The 23091-nt window shown below is 36.9% G+C and overlaps 1 protein-coding gene and 1 long non-coding RNA gene across 8 annotated transcripts in view; one reads left to right on the top strand and one right to left on the bottom strand.

The window, feature by feature from the left end:
- The window catches only part of LOC114154167 (ral guanine nucleotide dissociation stimulator), a 60748-nt gene that overhangs the window by 12546 nt on the left and 25111 nt on the right, over nt 1-23091 (bottom strand). For 4 of the 7 annotated variants that reach the window (XM_028032999.1, XM_028032995.1, XM_028032998.1 and 1 more), the window contains exons 2-6: nt 4392-4696; nt 3327-3401; nt 1707-1900; nt 1422-1546; nt 41-256 (exon numbers count right to left, since the gene is read on the bottom strand). In XM_028032999.1, the coding sequence (XP_027888800.1) occupies nt 41-256; nt 1422-1546; nt 1707-1900; nt 3327-3401; nt 4392-4696 (915 nt within the window). Of the gene's footprint in view, nt 1-40; nt 257-1421; nt 1547-1706; nt 1901-3326; nt 3402-4391; nt 4697-19252; nt 19667-23091 lie in introns of those variants that run through there. The other 3 variants (XM_028032992.1, XM_028032993.1, XM_028032994.1) reach the window with 2 other exon arrangements.
- On the top strand, nt 17276-18017 carry LOC114154171 (uncharacterized). The gene is made up of 2 exons (XR_003597509.1): nt 17276-17492; nt 17816-18017. It is a non-coding gene; the product is annotated as an uncharacterized LOC114154171 (long non-coding RNA).

Genomic DNA, 23091 nt, shown 5'->3' with positions numbered 1-23091 from the left:
ATATTTGAAATGTTTTCCGGTTCCAGGTGGTGTGACTCACCCGCGCCACATCGATCCACCTCTCGATGAGCCGGGCTCTCTGGTTGGGCTTCAGCGCCGGGTTGCTCAGGCAGGTGGTGATCACACAGTTGGTCACCGAGTTGAACTGGGCCACAGTGGCTCGGATGGTGGGAGCCAGGTGCTCCTTGCCCTTCTTGTCCCGCTGAGACCAAATGCCACCCAGGCAGTGGTACGGCACCACCTTCTTGAACAGATCCTGAACACGCAGGAAGATACAGAGAAAAAAATGGATTTAATCAGTTTTGCTTCTCATGTTATGAGATAGAATTTGATATTTTAATTAATCTGAATAGCTGACATGCAGAACAATTCAGAAATACTCAATTTTTCCACTTTATCAGAGTCATTACTAGCTTTAATCGCCGTCCAGTCTTTTTTTTCCTACAGTAAAACCTAAGAAAGTTTCAATTCAGTATTATATTAATTTGACTTTAATTTGTTCTCAGTGTAGAGGCATTTTAAAAAAATCAATATGTTTACCTAGTGGGTGATAAGAAAAGATTATTTTTATACAAAGTAATTTTACAAAAGAAGACATAGTTGATCTTCAATAATTCTTTAAGCAGTTTTTCAGTTTTTAATGAAACAACTGCATTGAATTTCCACAACAAAATGACACTTAATGTGGCAGTAATGTTTTTAAATCCACTTTTCTTATTAGGTTGACCACCAGGTGCTTTACCCCATCATTTTTGCACACATAACATCTAATTGAAGAAAAAAGAAACATTCAGCTTTTTTTGCAATGGTTTTATGTTTTTCTTTATTTTAAACCTTAGAGATAAGAGCAAAAATATAAAAAAACAACAAGCAAACAAATCAAAAATAAGTTTTTTGTTTGTTTTTTAAAGGTCAGGTATTATTAGGACCTCTAAATGAGTTTAATTTAGCTGGACTGAGGGGAAAAACGGCTCTTTGGGTTGTAAGGCTGCAGGTGTGTGAAGCTTTGCAAAGACGCTCTATGATTATAAAAATCAGCAGAGGAAACGTTTATTGCTGCTCAGCTTCACACTCTGTCCCGGAACTGTTAATTACAGAGTAAAACATTTAAATAAACCAAGAAAACATACAGAAAAAAACAAAACAAATAAAATTAAGCTATATATTTCCAAATAATATGCAATAGGTGAAATTTTATAATCAAATATTCCTTCATAATACTGTCATTTGATTTTCAGAGGGGGAAAAAACCTAGAAAACCTTAAGCTGTCTGTAAACGCAGCTCCATTTCTAATTAAAAAGAAGAACTATTTTCCCTCTTGGATCAGACAGTTTCCATTAAAGTCAACAAAACTCCTGCACCTGATTTTCAGACGTCAACGTGAATAAATCTGCTGACGAGGGAAGGAAACCCTGCTCACCGCGTCCATGAGCGTGAACTGCTCTGCCACCATGATGGGGTCAAACGACAGGAAGCTGAAAGCAGGAAGCTCGTCCTCAAAGCCGCTCTCTTCCTGAGTGGCGAACGGGCAGCCGATGTGTTCCCCTGAACAAAAAAAAAAAAACGGCAGAAAAATACAATTTTTATAAAAAACGCTGCATCCATCTGAGCTTGATCTAAGCCCTGCTCATCTAAAGCTCATCTACATCTGTTTTTATCATTTTAAATAAATAAATCCCTCTCTTCTCCTGTCCTGCCTTCATACCATCGGGATCGGGCTCACACTGCTGTCGCCGGTGGAAGTGGGCCAGCAGGTTGCGGGCCCGGCGCTCCAGGTCCGAGCCGGGAAAGTGGAGGTGGAGGTAGGCCAGGAGTTGGTGCAGACATTCGTAGTTCGGAGGGCTCCAGAAATCCTCGGAGTACTGGTCCAACCACGCGCCCAGGATGGATGAGACGGTGCTGAAACACACAAGTAACGTCATTAAACAACAATCTGGTGACACATTCACTGCAAAAACACAAAATATTACAAAATATTTCATTTTAGGTTAAACTGCAAATGTCTTAATACTTAGAATAAGGCAAAACTAACTTACAAGTAATTTTCTGCAAAACGTAGGAGCTTGTTTTGAGTAAGTAATTTCTTAATATTGATTAAAACGTACGAGTTTCACTGGCAGATGAATTCTTTATTAAATGGGGAAAGTATTTTGTTCCAGGTGAAATAATCTAAGGAATTATTTACTTAAAACAAGCTCCTATAATTGCAAGTTAGCGTTGTCTTTTTTAAAGCGTACAAAAATATTTGCACTAGATATTTGCTTAGGAAAGTTTTGAGTTTTTTGCTGTGTTGACCTGGGGCTTAATAATAAAATCTCAGATGATTTTTTTTATAGATCCGATTTTTATCTATTTTTATTATTATTTATTTTGCTCACTTTCTTTTCTAAAAAAAGAAATTCCCAAAAATATATATTAGGGCCAAATATTATGAGAATTTTGGTTTAATTACAATAAAGTCTTCTTATTAGCAGGAGAAAAAAAATGCAATTTTACCATAAAAATACTTGTTAAAATTATGAGAAAAAGTTTTTTTAATGAGAAAAAAATGCTAAACATTCCTCATTTTACATTTATTATTGGAGTTTTCCTGACGTTATAAATTTATTCTTGTATTATTTTGATTTTATCTTGGGGTTTTTTCAACTTTATTGTCAAATTACTGTATTCTTGTAATATTATGACTTTATTTTTGTAATGAAAGGAAAAAAACATCATAACCTGGCCTTTATATTTTGTTATACAGTTGACCCGAATTCAAATAAATGGAAGCTGTAAAACATGCTTGTTAAACAAGATGGCCGCCTTAAGCATGCTGACATCGCTCTGAACTGTGGAAACCCAAAAAAATGCATTGGTGGAAGAAAATCCAGATTTCCAAAACCGTAAATCTTCAGAAACTAAAAATTTGATTGATCAATAAACTCCACTTATCGCCCAACTTTACATTAAACGTCTGTCTGTATCAAATTAACTAATTTCTGCTGCTACAAACACGTTCTTCGGTCTAACCACTGGATTCCTGCATGCATCCGGTCAGCCGTGGTTGAAACTCCAAGTGGGAAGAATGTGGAATGTCTTTTTTTTCTGGACGTTTTACAATCAGCTGTTCATCAACTGCAGGCTCAGATCTAAACACATCTAAAATGAAAAAAACTGTAAAGAATGTGTCCAGAACAAAGACTTCAACAACAGAAACGGCCTGTTTGGTGATAGTGGCCCTTCGTGATGGAGTAAAGGTTTTGTCTTAAGGATTTATTCCACTGATTATCAATTAATTAAATTTTTTTTTAGTTGAATTTAAACAAAAACAGTTGACACTCACTTTCTCAGCTCCGTGCAGTCGTCCTGGGAGACTCTGTGTGCAGAAACTGCAGGAACGTTTTGGAGTTTGGCGTATCTGAAAGCACATGAGATCAATTTTATACCAGAGACCAAGAAAAATTACATCTGTGTATCAAGATCAACAACCATAAATGATATGGCTCATTGTCCAGACAACAAAAAACATAAAGTTACTGCCAAAAAATGTTTTTTTTTTTTTTTTTAAACACTTGGTGCTTTTTTTAGAAGCAGCAGAAACCCAAATAAAAGTACAAAAATGTGCAAAAAATTAATTTTGCATAATAAGTCTCCTTCAAGATTGAACAGTTTCCTGCAGTTTTTTCAGTGACCATTTGAGGGATAATTTGATATAGTAATTTGATAATGAAAAGCTATTAGTCTTATTAATAAAGTAGGATTTATTGAAAGGAATATTTTAAAATTTCAAGACATTTTTTGTCTAAAAATACTGAAATCGATGAACAAAAGTCTTCCTTCTGGTATTCAGAAATTATTTAAGTTAGGAGAAAGCAAATACAATTCATGAGGTTTATTAATACTGGAAAATGCTAAAGAAAAAGTAAAGTAAAATCTAGATTTTACTTTACTTTTATACACCAGTTTCAGTTACTGGTGTATAATTATGGAATGAACTGAAGGATGATTTCAAATTATGTGCTTTTTTAATGAGTTTTAAAAGAGCCTTAAAATGTAAAATTATAAAAGTTGTGTGTATATATGTCATGTGCAACCATGTATGTATGTAATGTGACTATGTGTACTTGTCTGCTGAGTCTATGAATAGGGTAGGAAAGTTTAAACTTGGAGATCGGCTTTAGTCTTTACTTTTATTGGTTTGTTTTGTTTTCTAATTTGTAATGTTAATTTACCAAGATAAGGTGAATCGGATCTGATTTAGATACGTTTTTGTCTGCCTGTGGTTCCCTCCACTCCACAAAGAGGTATCACCATGGCAACCCAAACTCTGTTCTCTCATGACTCAGCAGTCTCAGCTCTCTAATTACGTAAGCGTGTAGTTTGAGGGTTAGCAGCAGGTTTTCCTTACCTGTTGAGCAGGAGATCCAGCACCTGCTTGGTGGTGGCGAAGGATCGGTAGGTGCAGAGGAAGATGGTGACGTAGGTGGAGTCTTTGCCCCTGAAGGCCGACACCATGTACTCCACCAGCCTCTCCAGCGTGCCGGCCTTGATGGTCCGCACCTTGCACGTCTCGTAAAGGCTCAGGGCGGAGTCCATGTCCACACCCAGCCAACGCTGCCCCTTGCTGGCCGACTGGTGTAGCTGCATCTTCCTCAGGGTGATGGTGAAGATGGCATCCTCCTCCGCCTCCTCGCCAATCTCCTGCGTCGAGCTCTAAAAGAAAAAAACAAGAGACGTTTTAGTCCAACTCAGTCTTTTTCTGGTGGTCCGTGGGTGCCCCCTAGTGGCCTGCAAGGTACTACATGTAAACATCATGTTGTGATTTGAGCTCAAAACACAACGCTTAATAATGGTGACTCAAAAGAAAAACTGAAAATACTGGTGGAAAGAAAACAATGGTAGAATTACTTATAGACGCCTCGCAGCATGATGTCACACATGGAAGATCCCGCCCCTCAGCTTCCTGCTGGAGGGCAAAAAGCTGCTCCCCGACGATGACTAGCATTGGTTTTAGCTGTTAAGTTCTTAATACAACATGCTAAATCTTAAATGTACACCTGATATATAAAAGAAAAATGGACATAGTGCTTTGCTACTAATTGTCAACAATACAACAACTAGATAACAAGGTCAGGAAAAAGTTTTAACTAAGCAAAAAGTAGCAATGGAGAGGAAAGAAGGTCAGTTATGCTAGCTTGACTTTGACAACCTTAACATGTAGACGTAATTTGGAATTCGGTGCATTACGGTTCAGTTACAAAATAAAAAAAGACGACCTACACACACCAACTCTGACAGACCATCAGTCAAGCAGGTATTTAAGTTCAACCACAGCTGTGTTAGATTAGCTAATAGCAGCAGTAGCCAATCTTCCACAGGCTTGTTACACAGGTTTATTATTAATGATCGCAAAAAACCATCAAGCCCAAAAATATAAAACAAACTGAATGTTCTGTTCTTTGTGTGGGAAATATTTTGAGTGTTTTTTGGTGTCGAATCCTGATACATATAGTGGCGTTGTTAATTGCTAATGCAGCAAGTCTGTGTGTAGCGCAGCTGACAAAGCATGGGAATAAAGAAGAATATGAGCAGTTTTGAGTTATTCTTCAACAGATTTTCTGCGTAAAATCGGAAGAAGTCGATTGATATCTTACTGATATCATTCACTATCAAATTGATTCTTTTGAAAAGCTCTATGCCGTGAACGAGTCTCGGACCGTGAGAACTGTTCTTTGTTTTTCCGACTTTGCTTGCTCAGACATCAACATCTATTGCTGTTATTTATTTAAAAATGATTTAACCAGCAAATAAACTACAATAGATAAATACAATTGATAGAAATAGGTCATTTTTTTATATAATGGTGAAGAGGATTTTTGTTTCCGCCAAAGCTTTAATTATGCTTCTCAACTACAAATAACCCTGAAATGTTATTAATGCACTCAACATTTAGTAGTAAAGAACAACTTCTTTTTTGATTTCCATGTGTTTGACATAACTGGACAGTTTAGAATTAACACTTTTTGAATCTGCAAATAAAACATCCTAAGTGACGTGTTCATGGTTTTGTCGTGACCAGTCACATTTACCAAACAGCACCACGCTTCTCATTAGGATGAACAAAGAAAACAGCATTAAGTGAGTTAAGAGTCTAATATTTGAATTTGTATATATTAAGATGTTGGGCTAATTTCAAATTTGGTGGTCTGCGAGTGTTAGTTAAATGGATTAAATGTTCTGAGCCAGAAAAAGCCGAGGTCCACACGGACATTTTGACAAGACGAGTCGGCTTTCGAGGAGCAGTTTAACGCAGATTAGAGAGCGCTGGTTCTGGTGCAGAACGTTGAGACGTGAAGCCTTTAATCACGGCCATCTGTGTGACCCGGCTGTGCTCTTTTTTTGTTTGCTCGTTGTGCTCCGAGTCACGCTTTGTGAATCATGTGTGCGGCCGTGCACAAACAACAATAGCAGGTTACCAAACAGAGCTAGCTGGATAACAGGGTCAACAATACAAGCTGCAGCCTGTGCAGAACCCGCATGAATGTGACCTCTGTAGGCTGCAACAATAGTTTTTCCCTTCCTCGTTCGCCCAAAAACATGAAGAAAAATAAAGTTATTGTAAAATGAAGAATCGAATTTGTGATGAATGTTTTATCATGCATGTGATCCCGAATTAGCTGGATCAGTGTTTCACAACTGGAGCCTAATATAGAGTCATGAGCAAAGAAACTAGACTCAGTTGAGTCAACTTATTCAAGAGCTAATTTGTATAAAAAACAGATTTAATAAAGACTGGGAAACAATTAAATGTTAAAAACATTTCCATATTTATCCCAACATTGTAAGAATAGATTTCTTATTCTATTAACTAAAAATATATATAATTTTAAAATTTTTAGTTACAAAATCTTTTTTTTTTGAGCTCCAAACATTTTTTTTTGGTTTAAAATTTGTTTTGTTTTGTTTTTTTCCAGTTTCAACATTTTTTGTTTCAGTTCGGTTTTAAACTTTCAAAAGATGCTTTAGTTTTAAATCTTTTTTTCAGTTTCAAAAAACTATTTTTAATCTTCAAACAATTTTTTCGTTCAAAGTTTCAAAATAATTTGTTTCAGTTGAAAAAATATTTTTAAATAAAATGCTTTTTAGTTTTAAATCTTTTTTTAATTTAAAATTTTTATCTTCACTTTCAAACTTTTTTAGTTTAATTTCTTTTCTTTTTTTGCAAATTTTATGTGCTAAATTTAAATCCGCAGACATCTTTTAGTAATATACTGGTTAACTTTTTAAATGAATTTTTTTTACAATTTAAACTAAAAGCAACGTTTAGAATAAATATTTTCATGCCATTTATGGTGTCTGACAAAAACAGCGATTGTAACCATGGCAACCAATGACCAAGCATTTCTTAGTCTCTGGTTCAGTTTCATCATTTGGTTTATGTTCTTCTTTTTAATCCACTATAAACTTTGTTTTAAATTATTTAAATAGTGTGATGCAGATGTGCTTCAACTGGAAATAAAACCATGAAACCCCGAACGTTCTCACATCTGGAGTGCTTAGCTGCAACTTTAGTCAGATTCAATGTTTAAAAACAAAACAAAGAATAATTTTTAACAATAAAATGTAAAGCAAATATTGTAATTCTTCTAGAAAATGTATCTCTTAACATCAGTGCAAAGGTGTGTATAGTAAAAAAAACCAACTCAGAGATGCCTCAAAGCTCTGAAATAAAGAGACAACTGAATCCAGTTTGAAATAGAAAAGCTGGTTTTGTTCCCAGTTTAATCACAGAGCAACGTGTTTCTGATCAGCGGTCAGACAAATCGGATCCGAGGGACATCCAGAACCTCACAGAACCACCAGGAGAGGGATGCAGGAACATCATGTTCACTTCATGCTAGTCATCAGAGTCCAGCTATGAAAACACACTGGCACTTCTTTTATTTTTCTTATGCTCAGCAACAACACTGCCTGTGCCAAGTTCCTCCGTTTGTTACCATGGAAACAAGCTCTAATTTAGAGAGCTGAATGGTATCAAAACAGACAAATTATAAAGTGCTTCAAATGTATCTTTTTATTATTATTATTAATGTACTCTTTATTATAAAAGCTGATGTGCCAAACTCAAGGCCCGGGGGCCAAATCTGGCCCGCCATAACTTCTTATGCGGCCCTCTAGACTCCAGATTACATCAGTAAGTCCCAACAGTTTTTCACAAATCTGCAAAATTCCCACAGAAATCAACATATCCCTGCATCTTTCTGTGAGTTTATTGTACATTTTCCTTGAAAATGGTCAGAAACATCAAGTTAAAAATAAAGACATGGCACAGTTTTTCTTTCCACCTTATTTCCAAGTTTTGGGCTTTCATCTGTGGCGAGTCAAAATCAGCAAAATGAAAAGAAATAAACAGCAGTTTCATTTGTAAACTGCATTAAGAAGTATTTCTTCCAGCATAAAGTGGGATTAAGGTAAGATAACTTTTTTTTCCCCTGGCACAGCTTTTCCTTCCACTTAATTTTTCATGTGCTGAGTTTATGTCAACTGTAGGCCAGAAGGATCAAAACTGAAGGCAATAAATGCCAGCTTTGTTATTAAAATTACATTAAACATTTTTTCCAGCACAAGGTAGCAAAAACGTGATATGCTTTTCGTTGGCAGTTTTTCCTTCCACTTAATTTAGCAGGTGTTTGGGGGGAGGGGGAAGTGGGGGTTGTCCGCTGTAGGCCACAAATTATTTACATTTAAATTAATAATCACCAGTATTGTGATTAAAAGTGTATCAAAACATGTTTCCAGCACAAAGAAGCAGAAATGTAAGATATCTTTTTCTGGCAAAATTTTTCCTTCCGCCTAATTTTCCAAATGTTGGGTTTCTGTCAGTTGTAAGTCAGAATTGCCCAATTTAAAATAAATAAACCACAGTTATGTTCTTAAAACCAAGTTAAACATTTTGTCCAGCACAAAGTAGCAGAAATTTAGAATTTTCTTTTTCTGGCACAGTTTTTCCTTCCACTTAATTTTACAAGTTTTTTGTTTTTTGTCAGCTCTATCCAAATTAAAAGTATCCAAATTAAAAGAAATAATGAGCTCTCAAGCAGCTCTGAAAGGGATGAGAGACATTTTGTCTTCAAAATCAGTTGCAGAAAAACACTCCTGATAAACGAGGAGAGCAGAAACAAAGTGCTGTAAATTCTGCTCATTGTGAAGAAGCAGCTGCAGCTGAAGGTCTGGGCAGCAGGGAGCTGCTTATCAAGCAAACCACAGAGGCTGCTATCACTTCAAACCCTCCAACACACAGAGAGCTCAAGGGCAGCACCCCGCTCCGATCCTGATATAAAGCTCCTATTCATTCCTGCTGTTTCCATGATCAGCCTACGCTGCTAAACAAACAGAACTCAATACTTTCAACAAAATGTCACCTGAAGCTACCTAAAAAGTTGGTAAAGGTTTCCTATCCAACCACCAGAAAGGCAGTCCGCCTATGCTTCCTCGATAGTTTGATGAACATGAATCTGAAAGGTCGCCAGTCTGTCCTGCGACAGACTGGCGACCTGTCCGGGGTGTACCCCGCCTCTCGCCCGGAATGTAGCTGGAGATAGGCACCAGCAACCCTCCCGACCCCATTAGGGACAAGGGTGAACGGAAAATGGATGGATGGATGGAATGGAATCTGAAAGGTGCAGTTTGGACATGATGGTGATGATGAGCTGGTCTCACATTCCTTCAGCGTGACTCAGATCTTCATCAACCATCCTGGTTACAAACAGGAAAACGCCACTTTGAAAGCCACCTAAACATAGAAAACTTAACCAGAAGTTACTGGCAGAGCAACTCAAGAATTTCATCAACGTTTCATCCGACTGATAGGAAATCAATTGTGCCGTATTGTCATGCTGATCAAATCCAAACTGCTTCAGAAAATTATTAAATGAAAATCTGGGCCGATATTGATATCCAATATTAATAATGCTGTATATTGCTGTAAATATGTTCTACCTAGGGCTCCTCAAGTGGCAACGTTTAGCTTCACCTGGTTCAAATTCTGAAAAAAAACACATTAAAAACCTTTATCTCTCAAATTATTGATCCAAATAATAAACATTTTAATAAACCGTATTTTTTATCTGCAGATGCATTATTTGCTACAAATGATCAAATATACACTAAATTAATGCTATATAATTGCATTTTAGGCAATAGAATATTTATTTTCTGATTTAAAAAAAAGGAATTAAATTGCAATTTCTTTTCCGATTAATCGATTAGAACAATCGATTATTACTAATGACTATTACTAAAATAATCATTAGTTGCAAATGGATCCATCCGTTCCATCCATCATCTTGAATAAAAAAGTTTTACATTATAAAACATCTGCTTTTATATCTGATGTCTTTATAACCGCAGCCACCTGGTTCTGGTTCGGTCCAACACTGACGTTCTGGGAAAAAGGGAAAACCCTTCGCTCTGAGCCAAGCAGCGCTCTGGGAGTGTCGGTAGGGGGTCTGCCAAAGCTCATGGAGAGAAAATAAACACACCTGCTAGGATGGCTAGAAAGCCCCCGTGAGGCAGAATCTAAATCTGTGTGTGCAGGGAAACCCCCGCTGCAGAGAGGCAACACTAACCCCTTCCCCCCCGAAACAGTAAACAGCTGAACAAAGCCAACGCTGCGGCCCCGGAGCACAAACCAGAGACTTCCCCTCGGCAACAATGAGCGCTGAATGGAGGTGAGGTCATCTGGAAGGGGGGCAGCAGAGCAGAAAGTGAGGGTAAACAGACGTTCAAATCCTCTTCTGGGATCTAAACACACAGCCTGGGGGTTCTCCGAAACCAGGAAACCTTCTGTCCATCAATGTTATACTAATCAGTTAAAGTTAGTGATCAGCAGAGGCAGGTAGAGTATCCAAAAAATTTACCCAAGTAAGGGTAGCACTACTTCGACATATTTTTACTCAAGTAAAAGTAAAAAGTAGCCATCCAAGAAATTGTTAAAGCAAGAGTAAAAAAGTATTTGGTAAAAAGTCTACTGAAGTACTGAGTGGTCAACTTCTCAATCATTTAATACTTAAAACTTACATTAGACGGACCAAAATATAAAGTTAAGTGGAAATTTTGGTATTTTAAGGACCAAAATGACAATAATTTATATAATTAACAAAAAATAACCATCAGGTAAAAGAAATAAATCAGAGTCTTTCAATAAAAAATTATAAAACTAACAAAAACTGCAGGTGTGTGTCTGGGTCTGGTGAGTTTTTGGTTCAAATTTTATGGCAATTTAAAGGCTAATACTGAATAAAAACTTTTTTTTCAAAGCATCAGCTCTGTGTTTTAAGACGCCAGAAAGATGAAAAACATTCACTACTTTAAATTGGATCCACAGCGCCGGTCACATGTTTGAATCAGGAGAACCAGAACCAGAACATTAAGTGAAGCTGGAGGGAAACACAAAACCTCTCCACCACCTAGGAGAGCAAGATAATCCCGCTGAATCAAATCAAATCCCTCCAGAACCTTCTCCTCCAGCCGACTCAAAACACACACACACACGCACACACGTCTTCAAATCTTTGTTTAAGGAAGCAGGAAGAATTAAGTGACTTTCCAGGCCGTCACATTCTTGCAGCTGTCCGATTTCTTTTTTTTTTTCTTTTTTTTTAACGCTTGGATTCGGCTGCTTTGAAACAAAAGCTCCTCTGTGCAGAGTCCCGCTCCTGCTGCTCATGTTTCAGTCATTAAATCAGTGTTCAAAGTGCGGCTTGGGGGCCATTTGTGGCCCTTGGACTGAGGTTGTGTGGCCCCCAAACGTAGTATGAGAATGATATAAATTGACTTTTTATTTTTAAGTCAGCGTGAAATTATTACCAACATCCTTTTCTCATATTGGAAAAATTATTTTTAACCCAAAGTGTTTGTCTTTTTATAACCAAGCTGGATCTACGTATATTTATATTAAGTAGATCCATGTTTATCCAGAGATTTTACTGACTTTGCTGCATCAAAATAGGCTTTTATTTTATTTTCTGAATTTGGCTAAATATGGACCCCTTTTGCGCATGCACACCACACTGGATGGCAAAATGACGATTCTTTGGGCTGCCACGACAGAACAACTCCGTTAAGTGATCACCGTGATAGATTAGCTACTGCTGCTATTAGCTAAGCTAAAGGAGCGGTGGTTGATTAGCTAATTTAAACATCTGTTCTACTGATAATCTGTCAGAGTTGGTGTGTGTAGGTGGCATTTTTTAATTTCCTAACTGAACCAAAACACACCAAATTCCACAGCACATCTACATGTTAAGGTTGTCATAGTCAAGCTAGCATAACTGAACTACTTCCCTCTCCTCACTATTTTTTTTCTTAATTAAAACTTTTTCCAGACCTTGTTGTCTAGTTGTCAGTGTTGACAATTAGTAGCAAAGCTCTATGTCCCTTTTTCTTTTACATAGCAAACGTACATTTAAGATTTTGAGCATTATGTTGACACCTTGGTACACCTTAACGGCTAAAACCAATGCTAGGCATCATTAGCCATGACTAAAAAAATTCTGTTCTTATAACTGAAAATAAATTTATTATATTGAGTCCAAAAGAATTTGATAACAAGATGCCTTTCTTTTAATGCAACAAACTTGCAAAATACTTTTTATATTTAGGATGAACAGCGAATAACCTCCTTTTTCCATAGAAACAACAAAAAATTACTACTTTATTTGCTTCATTTTAGTTTTTTCTCTTTTCTTTAGCCCATGTGAAAATTTCGGACGCCCCTGCATTAAATAAGCAGCAGAATCACATCTTAGCAGTAGGAAACTGACTCAACTTTGTGTCTTTTTTGTTGTTGTTTTAAGCTCCAGATAATGTGGAGGAGCACGGTGAAAACACACAGAGCAACATACACCCACAGGACATCAAGGGAAGCTTAATTATGTGTGCTGTTCTGTAATAAGACACTGTGCTTTCTTTTTTTGATTGTGTTCGGGGTTATTTCTTCCCTCTGGGACAAGTGGAGTCATACTGTGTAGTTGGGTTCATCTGGGAACTGCGGGCTGAGTCATCATTGGCTCAGGAAATGGAGACAGGAAGAGCGAGAGTCCGATTTCACCGTCACTTACACTACTGCTCACCAGGACTGGATCAATTAATCAATTAAATGAGATCAATAATTTCAATTCTGATGGTTGATGTTTTTTGAAGGGCAATTATGTTTACAGAGACATCATCATGGTTTCGGTTGTGTGTGATTTTTATATATTTATTTGATTATTGTGCTTCATTTTGGATATTTTAAATGTCTTCCAGTTCCAGTGTGTTTATTGGAACTTATTTGTTTATGAGAGGGAGAACTTGCATTATTAATGACTTAGTTACATTTAACTTTTTCCATTGTAGTAACAAAGCATTTGTCTTTTTCCAACTTAGCTGCAAAACCACGTCTTTCCTGAGACTTTTACTGAAAAGCTGACTTTGCTTTTATTTAATTTATTAAACTCAACTAAACACAGCAAGAGTTTTTGACTCAAATTTTGAGAATAAATTTGCTCAACCGAACCTAAAAGCATTGGTACAATTGGTGGGTTTCATTCAATACATTTAATATTTTAGTTTTTTCTCTCCATTTCTTTCAGCCCATGAATACGTCTGACTTGACGATGTTGGCAGACGTGACTAAGTTAAATCAAACGCAGACGAGAGCAGAATCTGAACTACACGGATCACTGATGTTCAGTTCATACACAGAATCACTAACAATGAAAATGTTATCAGACATCAAAGGTTCGTACAAAAGCCACCTGATCCAGCCAAACGTTGGCGCTGTCAGCACAGAGCCCAACTCGGACACACTGGGCCTCACAGCGTAACGCGAAAGAAAGCCACCGATTGTTGAGGAACCCTCCTGGGCCACCGTAGGGAGGGGGATAAGCCATGGGTAATTGGTGTTAAAGCAGAGGATTAGATGGGAGTAACAACAGGTTAGCAGGAGAAACCAACGGGAGGTTCAGATCCAGATAAACCGGTCTGGATCTGATGGAGAGTCCAAGCAGAGCGTTTTATCCCGGTGGATGCTCCGCTCTCACCTTTTTATCTAATCAAACAGGAAACACTTCATAAGGGGTAAAACAAATCATTTCTAGTCAGAAAAAGTCCGTTTTAAACTTACACCGGCACAAAAAAGTACAAACGGTCTCTAAATGATCATTTTAAACACAGTTTATAATTATTTTCCTTTTATGTAAAAAAACCCCCCTCAAATTAAGGTTTTGATGCTTTGAATTAGGCGTTAATATAAAACACTGAGCTAAAAGTGTCTAAAAATTGGCTTTTTTACTGTGAACGAGAGCCTAATCATCTCAAACAATCTAAAAAAATCAAACAAAAAGCTGAGATATTATGTGGCAATGATGTGTTTTGCATTTAAAATCCCTCTATTAAGCACTTTATCACAAGTTTTTTGCCTGTTAGGTAATGCTATAAGGAATAAAGCCTGGAAACATAACGACTTTCTTCATGCATCATTTTATTTTTTCCACCATAACTTTTCAGACTTGGATGAAGACGTAGAAAGGCTGTTAAATTAATCTGGACTTTGACAGAAGGTAACACTCCCCCAGCCGCGTCATGCTACATGTTCAACAAGATACTAGATACAAGAAACCGCTGGTCCATCTCTGAATCATCTGTTAATTAAAGTGTCTTGCCCACACACACACAGTTCTGTAACGTTAATCCACAATGACTCTGGGAGGCTCAGGCATCTACATCATCCAGTCTCTAAAAGCAAGATAAGCTCTGAGTGAACCCAGACACAGTTTCTTCTAGAACGTCCTCATGTTGCACAAGTTGTATCTCTAAAATTCAGAGAAAAACTCTTTGGTTTCAGCTCTAAACCGTTAAAAATCTGATGTTTCGGGCGTGCTGTGGTGGCGTAGGGGATAGCGCGACCCACGTTTGGAGAATAAACCAATGTGTGGATGTGTCTTAACTTTTCCCAGCTAATTAAAAACAAAAACTGAAGTTTTGTCAGCACACATATTCAGTTTTTAAAACTAGAAAAGAGTTTAACTTGTCCAATAATCTGGGTGCAGTCATGGACTCTGACCTGAATATTCAGTCACATAAAGACAGTTACAAAGTCGGCCTTCTATCACCTGAAGAACATTTCTGAGATTAGAGGACTAATGTCTCAGCATTAGAGAAACTCATTCATGTGTTTATCTTTAGTCGCGTTGATTACTGCAACAGCATCTTCACAGATCTGCCTAAAAAAAATAACAGCTGCTGCTGGTGTTCTGACTAAAACCAGGAAGATAGAGCACATCACCCCAGCTCTAAAGTCCCTGTAGCTCAGAGAATAGACTTTAATATGCTGTTGTTGGTTTATGAATCACTAAATTGCTAAGCACTAAGGCACTTTAAAAATCTGTTATCGTTTCAACTGGTTCTACAACCCCTGGCAAAAAGTATGGACTCACCAGTCTTGGATGAGCACTCATTCAGACATTTCATGCTGTAAAGCAAACCCAGATCAAAAACATGATACAATATTAAGGTCGTTCCAAAGTGCAACTTGTTGGCCTTCAGGAACACTCAAAGAAATGAAGAGAAAACATTGTGGAAGTCAGTGAATGATACTTTAATTGACCAAACACAGGGAAATAAATATGGAATCACTCAATTCTGAGGAAAAAAGTATGGAATCATGAAAAACGCATAAACAAAAGACCATTCAAAATACATCACTAGTATTTAGTTGCACCACCTTTGGCTTTTATAACAGCTTTCAGTCTGTGAGGCATGGACTTGATGAGTGACGAACAGTATTCTGCATCAATTTGGTGCCAACTCTCTTTGATAGCAGTTGCCAGATCAGCTTTGCTGGTTGGACCCTTCTTGTGGACCATTTTTTTCAATCTCCACCACAGGTTTTCAATTGGGTTGAGATCTGGACTATTTGCAGGCCATGACATCGACTGAATGTGTCTTTCTTCAAGGAATGCCTTCACTGTTTTTGCCCGATGGCACGATGCATTGTCATCTTGGAAAATTATTTCATCATCACCAAACATCTGTTCAATTGAAGGGATGAGAAAACTGTCCAAAATGTCAATGTAAACTTGTGCATTGATAGAAGAATTAACCACAGTCATCTCCCCAGTGCCTTTGCCTGACATGTAGCCCCATATCATCAAGGACTGTGGAAATTTGGTTGTTTTCTTCAGGCAGGCCTCTTCATAAATCTCACTGGAACGGCACCAAACAAAGGTTCCAGCATCATCACCTTGTCCAATGCAGATTCTTGACTCATCACTGAAGACAACTTTCATCCAGTCATCCACAGTCCATGATTGCCTCTCCTTAGCCCATTGGAGTCTCGTTCTTTTATGTTTAGGTGTCAATGCTGGTTTTCGTTTAGCTTTCCTGTATTGAAATCCCATCTCCTTTAGGCGATTTCTTACGGTTCGGTCACATACATTGACTCCAACTTCCTCCCATTTATGCTTCATCTGTTTAGTTGTACTTTTTCGGTTTTCAAGACAAATGGCCTTAAGTTGTTTGTCTTGACGCTTTGATGTCTTTCTTGGTCTACCAGTACGCTTGGCTTTAACAACCATTCCATGCTGTTTGTATTTGGTCCATATCTTGGATACAGCTGACTGTGAACAGCCCACATCTTTAGCAACCATGCGTGAAGGGTTACCTTCCTCAAGGAGTTTCACAATCCTCTCTTTTGTTTCAAGGGACATTTCTCTTGTTGGAGCCATGGTTCTCACCACTCCACTTCGTCCAGCAGCCCTCCAAGGTGTCATGACTGCAGGTGTTTTGAACTGCACACTAACGGGCACATCTAATCTGGGGCAGGTGTCCATTTAGGGAACGGAAATAGACTGGGTGTGTCCTTTTTTTTCTACCTCCAATTTGAGTGATTCCACACTTTTTTCCTCAGACTTGAGTGATTCCATATTTATTTCCCTGTGCTTGGTCAATAACAGTATCATTCACTGACTCCCACAATAGTTTCTCTTCATTTCTTTGAGTGTTCCTGAAGGCCAACAAGTTGCACTTTGGAACGACCTTAATATTGTATCATGTTTTTGATCTGGGTTTGTTTTACAGCATGAAATGTCTGCATGAGTGCTCATCCAGGACTGGTGAGTCCATACTTTTTGCCAGGGGTTGTAGTCTAATCCTCAGTCAGAACCAAAAATGGAGAAGCAGCATTGAGTGTTTCTGCTCCTTTAATCTGGAACAAACTTCCAGAAAGCTGCAAAACTGCTGAAGCAGAGACCACTTAAATCAAGCCCATTTGTTTACTTTTGATTAATAACACCTGGAACATCAACTGTAGTGCATCTTTCAACCTGTCATGTCATGATTTTCTTTTATTTTACCCCTGAGACGTAAAGTTTTTCTTATTTATTGTTTTATTTTTCTTTTGAACAGCCTTTTAGGTGGAGCCATATCTTGAGAAACTAAAAGAGCCCCACCCTTTACTACATTTTAGGTAATACTATTTGCTGAACCAGAACAAATATCAATATATTGTTATTGTTTTACAGAAAAAAGAGACACTATTTAGTTAAGTAAGGATGTTTATCTGACAACTACTAATACATTTAGCAAGTGGTCAGTCTACATATTTGCTTAAGTTTTTTGATCAGGTTTAAAGACAAACTATCATAACTGTAATAACATGCTATATTATCTGGCAGCTGTCACTCTAATTGCTGTTTTCATGTATTAAATACAAGCTGATTATTTTGTAAACACAAATAGTAACACAGGCTCTGTTTGTTTACTTTTCGTTCATCGTTAATCACTTTGCAGCAGCTGATCCCTGTAATTAAAGCTGGGAATTTTCTGGATGGATTTATGTCTGCTTACATGGGTTTTCTCCAGCAGACCAACACATGGAGCCACAGGAGGCGCGAAAACAGATCGACACATCAGTCGGCCAATTACCAGCAAATCAACAAGCAACTGATCTTCAGGTTTAGAATCAAATAATCAAAATAAAGGGAGAAACCTCTATAAGGCGGCTTTGAGGACTGTTATATCTTTTTGTTATCAAGTCGTCATTTTGCTCCAGCTGTAGGCCAGAGATCAGCATAAATATAAAAGTTAATACCAATTAATAGAATAATATAATGCAAATCTCTCTCACAATTTTTTAAAAATACATCTTTTTCTCAAATTAATTTTTAAAAACTGTATTTTTTTATTGTGTATATATATATATATATATTTCCTTCCAAATTATATTTCTTTCCAATTACTTTATATGTATAACATTTTCAAATAATAGATTGTTTTCCAAATTAAATTATATTTTTTCAAATTACATTATATATACATTCTCAAATTATACAACATAGTCATTCAAATTATATACATACATATTTTTCAAATAGTATATATATATTATTTTTTTCGCATATATTCTTCAAATATATATCTCCAAATATGTATATTTCCCCTTTTTTGTCCAATGAAATAATAAACTGCAATCAATGAACTTGATTCTAAAATCGACAAAAAAATTTAATAAGTAAACTGAAGGAAACTTTTTAATTGAGGAACTAACAGTAAAAATTTAGAAGCTATATTTTTGTTTCAGGTTCAAGAGCAAACATATTAAGCAGGTTAAAATGCTGACTTTTTGAGTTGGAAATGTCCATAATTTCTATTTCTATTGATAATTTTTAACAACAATACCTGGTGAATGCAGAGAGAAGGTCAGAGCTGACTTGGAGTTCCCCTATACACTACTCACCTTTAAAGTGATTTGTTATTTCAAAACAACTAGATTCAAACAGTAGATCTGACCTATATTGCACCGTGAATGTAAAGAGAACCTGCAAGTTTCGTGACATTTGAGGGATGCAGCTGCAGGGGGCTTTCAGCTGCGGTTTAACTGAATGACTTGAGAGCAGAGCAGGGAGAGAACCACAAGGGCGAAAGCTGCAGAAAAGCAAGTCATGCTGTAACTGTAGGCCCGTGCCAGCGTGGGAGCAGCTGTATTTATAATCTGCTATTATTTATCACTTTCCTGTTATACCAGAACCTCAGAGAAAATCAGAACATCTCATGGTGGAAAACATAAAAGTGCATGAATTGCAGCCAGAAAAAGACAATCACATGCTTTTCTTGTTTAAATTAACCTAAAAAGTCCAATTCAGACTCACTAACTCAGTTCTCCTAGTAACAACAAACAGAACCAGCTACTCTAAAGGGCCGGAGTCTCTTTCTCCTCCTCTTCCTCACCTCGACCAGGGGCAGGTCCGGGTCCAGATGGGTGAAGCTGTGCAGAACCACTGGGCTGCGGTCCTCCACCACCTCCAGCTTCACCCCGTCCCAAATGCTCCGAACCTTCCACGACGAGTCGAACATCTCGAGCAGCTGTCCCGGCTTGACGCTGGCCGCCTCGGTTAGCATCCCCGGGGAAAAGACCATGGAGGCTCGACGGGTCACAGCGGCGGAAGAAGCATCTTTATCCGCAGGTTTGTTTTGTTTTTTAGTTGGTTCTGGGGGGGTTTGGTCCAAAGCGAAGCGCGGCAGCTGCTTCGGCTCCGTCTGACTGTAAATCAGCTCTGCTGGTTCAGCCTGCGGTCTGTGGCTTTCAGGATCAGCTTGACTCACGATAAGCTCCGCCCACTGCCTCATGAGGCCTTCACGAACGTCGGAAACACGACAACTCGGCAAGGAAACGACTCAAATCCAACGGCCGGAACGTAAATCGCCATGTTTAATAAGTAAACTCAATAAGTTTTGTAGTATATTATAATTTTTATATTTTTTGTATGTTTCCCACAACAAAAATAATCAAAACCTAAATACTAGGTTTTAACTTGATATTATTTTCTCTATCTCCAAATAATATATTTATATCAAAACCCCATAAAAAAATCATTTAAAACTAACAAATATCTTAAAGAAATAAAAACTAAAAACAAATCGTAACTTTCCAAAATTATTTTTTGCCAAAAGTTTTTCCTTTTTCTTTTTTGCCTAAATCATCATTTGGCAACAAGGAGGCTTAGGCCATTATTTTGGGAAGGTGACAAAATGGAACTACATTAATAAAGTAAATAGATGAAATTATGCCAAAACCTGTAAAAAGCCCTTTATAATTGAATAAATGTATTAATTTACATACCCAAAATAAAAATAATTTGTTACAAATATAACTACATTAGTAAAGCCAATTCAAAATTAAAATGTTGATCAAAATACTGTTTTCTATCATGTTTACACATTACTGGAATAATATTTACATACACGCTACAGCAAGAAGAAATCAGTATTTTAAAGTAAATAACACAAATTACAAACAACTAAGAGGATAAATTAGCAAAAATATAACCTAATTTAAAACAATTTAAAAGTAAGCCTTTTAAAAGACTAAAAACACCTACACTCTAGTTCAGGGGTCTCAAACTCCAGTCCTCGAGGGCCACAGACCTGCAGTTTTTAGATGTGCCACAGGTACAAAACGCTGGAATTAAATGGCTTAATCACCTCCTGCTTGTGTAGATCAGTTCTCCCAGCCTTGCTAATGACCTAATTATTCTATTCAGGTGTGGTGCAGCAGAGGCACATCTAATAGTTGCAGGACTGCGGCCCTCGAGGACTGGAGTTTGAGACCCCTGCTTAAAATAAATTATCCTTTAGCTGTCAATTTTTCTGTGAAGTTCCATTATTTACATTCTGATGTTTTCAGATGCAGATTTCTACTGCAACTAGAAACCTAATGACGCAATAATGATGTAAACCAAAACAAATCCATGCTGCTTTTCAGGTTTTTGTCAAGATAAAGCATTCCTACTGTGATCTTTATAATGTGATCTTTTCCGACTCTTCACAGTCAGCTAAAAAACTAGCTTAGGTGCTGTGAAGTGGAGGTCTCGGAGGTGTCCCTGAAGGCAACGTTGACTCCTCCATTCTCATGTCACTCCTCTGGGAAATGATGGTCTTGTGTTGTTTATGCTCTCACTATGGCAGCAGGACAGTATGGGAAAAGAAAACAAACTCAAGTACAGTTTATGTTCCTGCTTTCAGCCTCAAATCCCATATTTACACTGAAACAAGAGCAGCTCAACTATCTGCAAACATTAAAAATGTCAGCCAGGATAAACTGCTCTTTTTTATTGAAACGCTCTGGTAAAAAAAAAAAAAAAAAGGTATAAGCAACTAAAACTCTTCTTATTTACACATTCACTGAAATATGTTTGTGTGCACACAAAATAAATCTGATGTTAGCCTACAAAAACATCCAAATGTAATCTAGCAGGAAAAAACTCAATTAAATTGGCCTTAAGTTTCCATAATTACTGTTTTTAGATTGCATCTGTTTTTTTTAATATATATTTTAAAATAAATGTTTATTTTTGTATTTTTTCTAAATTCTATCAGCTTATTTTATCTAAGCTGAGTCAATCTACTTCTGATGTAAGATATTGATGATTTAACACACAAATCTAGTGGAAAAATACAACTTTTTGCAGATATGAAATTTAAATCTTCATATTCTAGAAAATAAAAATTGAAACCAGGGTACAATTTTAAAAAATATATTTTTAATCAATTATTAAAGATCTGTTTCTTTAATTCCCTAAACTAAAAGTCACATTTTACTATAATATGACCCCAATTTTCTGTGCAAAACGTTTGAAATAAAACTTTCTTGTGTGATCTGAAAGCCTACTTCAGTCGTTCTCCATTTTCAGACTTTAATCAGTTTTTTCTCTTCAGTCTGACAAAAAAAGACACAATTTGTTCCCATTTTTTTCAGTTGAAATTGTGACAAACACCAAAAATAACAGCTTAACGGAAAGCAGGACTTCAGCTCCAACAATAAGATGTGTTTCAGCAGGAATGCATCCAAGAGTCTTTATTTAATACTTTAAAAATTTGAACAGGTGAAATGTTCTGCTTCTAGACCATCTAAAGAAATGGAAACAAACTGTGTGTAGGTGGCAAAATGTTGGAAACAAAGCGACTTAATACCAACTTTAAAACTGGTTTAATGCCAAGAGACGTTTAAGAACAGAAGAAAAACCTTGTTCAACAGGATTAGGGGGACAAAACATACAGGAAAAGCAAAAACATGACTCACACTCTGTATTATTTGCTCTTCCACTGCAAAATGTTGCTTTTTTTAGATTCATAGAACAACAGGAGCTTCAGTGGATTTAGGATCCAACACTGCCTCCTGGTGGCCAGAGGGAGGAAAACATCCCAGTAGGCTCCCACTAACAAAGCTATCCATCAACTGAATTAGATGGCCGTAAAGCTATTTAGTTGATTAGCAGCTCAAATCAGTTTAAGTCTGTTTTTAATCAGCAGCAGAAAACAAATGGCTGGAAAAGCCTGGAGGTATTCAATGACGTACAGAAACGGCTCCAAGTATAAAAAGAAAAGGAAACCCAACAATAAATTAGTAGTCCTGGAAAAGTACGCGTCTCCAAAATGCATTCCTTCTGTTATCTAAGAGATCAAAACCTGAATTTCTGAAGAGAAAAAGTGCGTCTGAAAAGCAGCATCAAAACCTTGTGATTACATTTATAATTTTTCTGCGTTTTTCATCAGACCTTAGTTTTATTTTGTTAGCGTTAGTGTGTTTGCCAGTTTCAATTAATTAAATACCCACCCACACACATTAAAGTGAGTAGATAAATAATGATAGAAAGGTCAGATATTACTTACCAGCAATATTAAAGCAATTTTATTCACAATAAGATTATCAGCTCTCACTGGGATGTATCCAAGTTTTCATTAAAAAAGAAAATAAAAAAAACACAAATCCCAATCCTGGGAATTTTTAATTGATCCAAAATGCTAAAAAATAAATTTTAAAATGCGTTTAAGTTGTACGTTTGAATATTTGACTTATTCCTTGCTGGTCCTATTTAAAAGTATACTGCCGCATCGTCAACTGCATGTATTTTGAATAGTTCTTTGAAATTAATTAACTAAGAAAAAGCCAGGCAGCTAAGCTAATCTAATTCTGGACATTTAAATTGCAGAATTTTACGCACAAACATGTTTTTTTTTTTTATATAAACTGATGAATTGTCATACAATTGTTTTCAATAAAAGTTATA

Source organism: Xiphophorus couchianus, chromosome 12, assembly GCF_001444195.1.
Source record: "Xiphophorus couchianus chromosome 12, X_couchianus-1.0, whole genome shotgun sequence".
Classification (NCBI taxonomy): domain Eukaryota; kingdom Metazoa; phylum Chordata; class Actinopteri; order Cyprinodontiformes; family Poeciliidae; genus Xiphophorus; species Xiphophorus couchianus.
The sequence above is the reverse complement of the archived record's forward strand: the minus strand, read 5'-3'. Positions and strand labels throughout refer to the sequence as shown.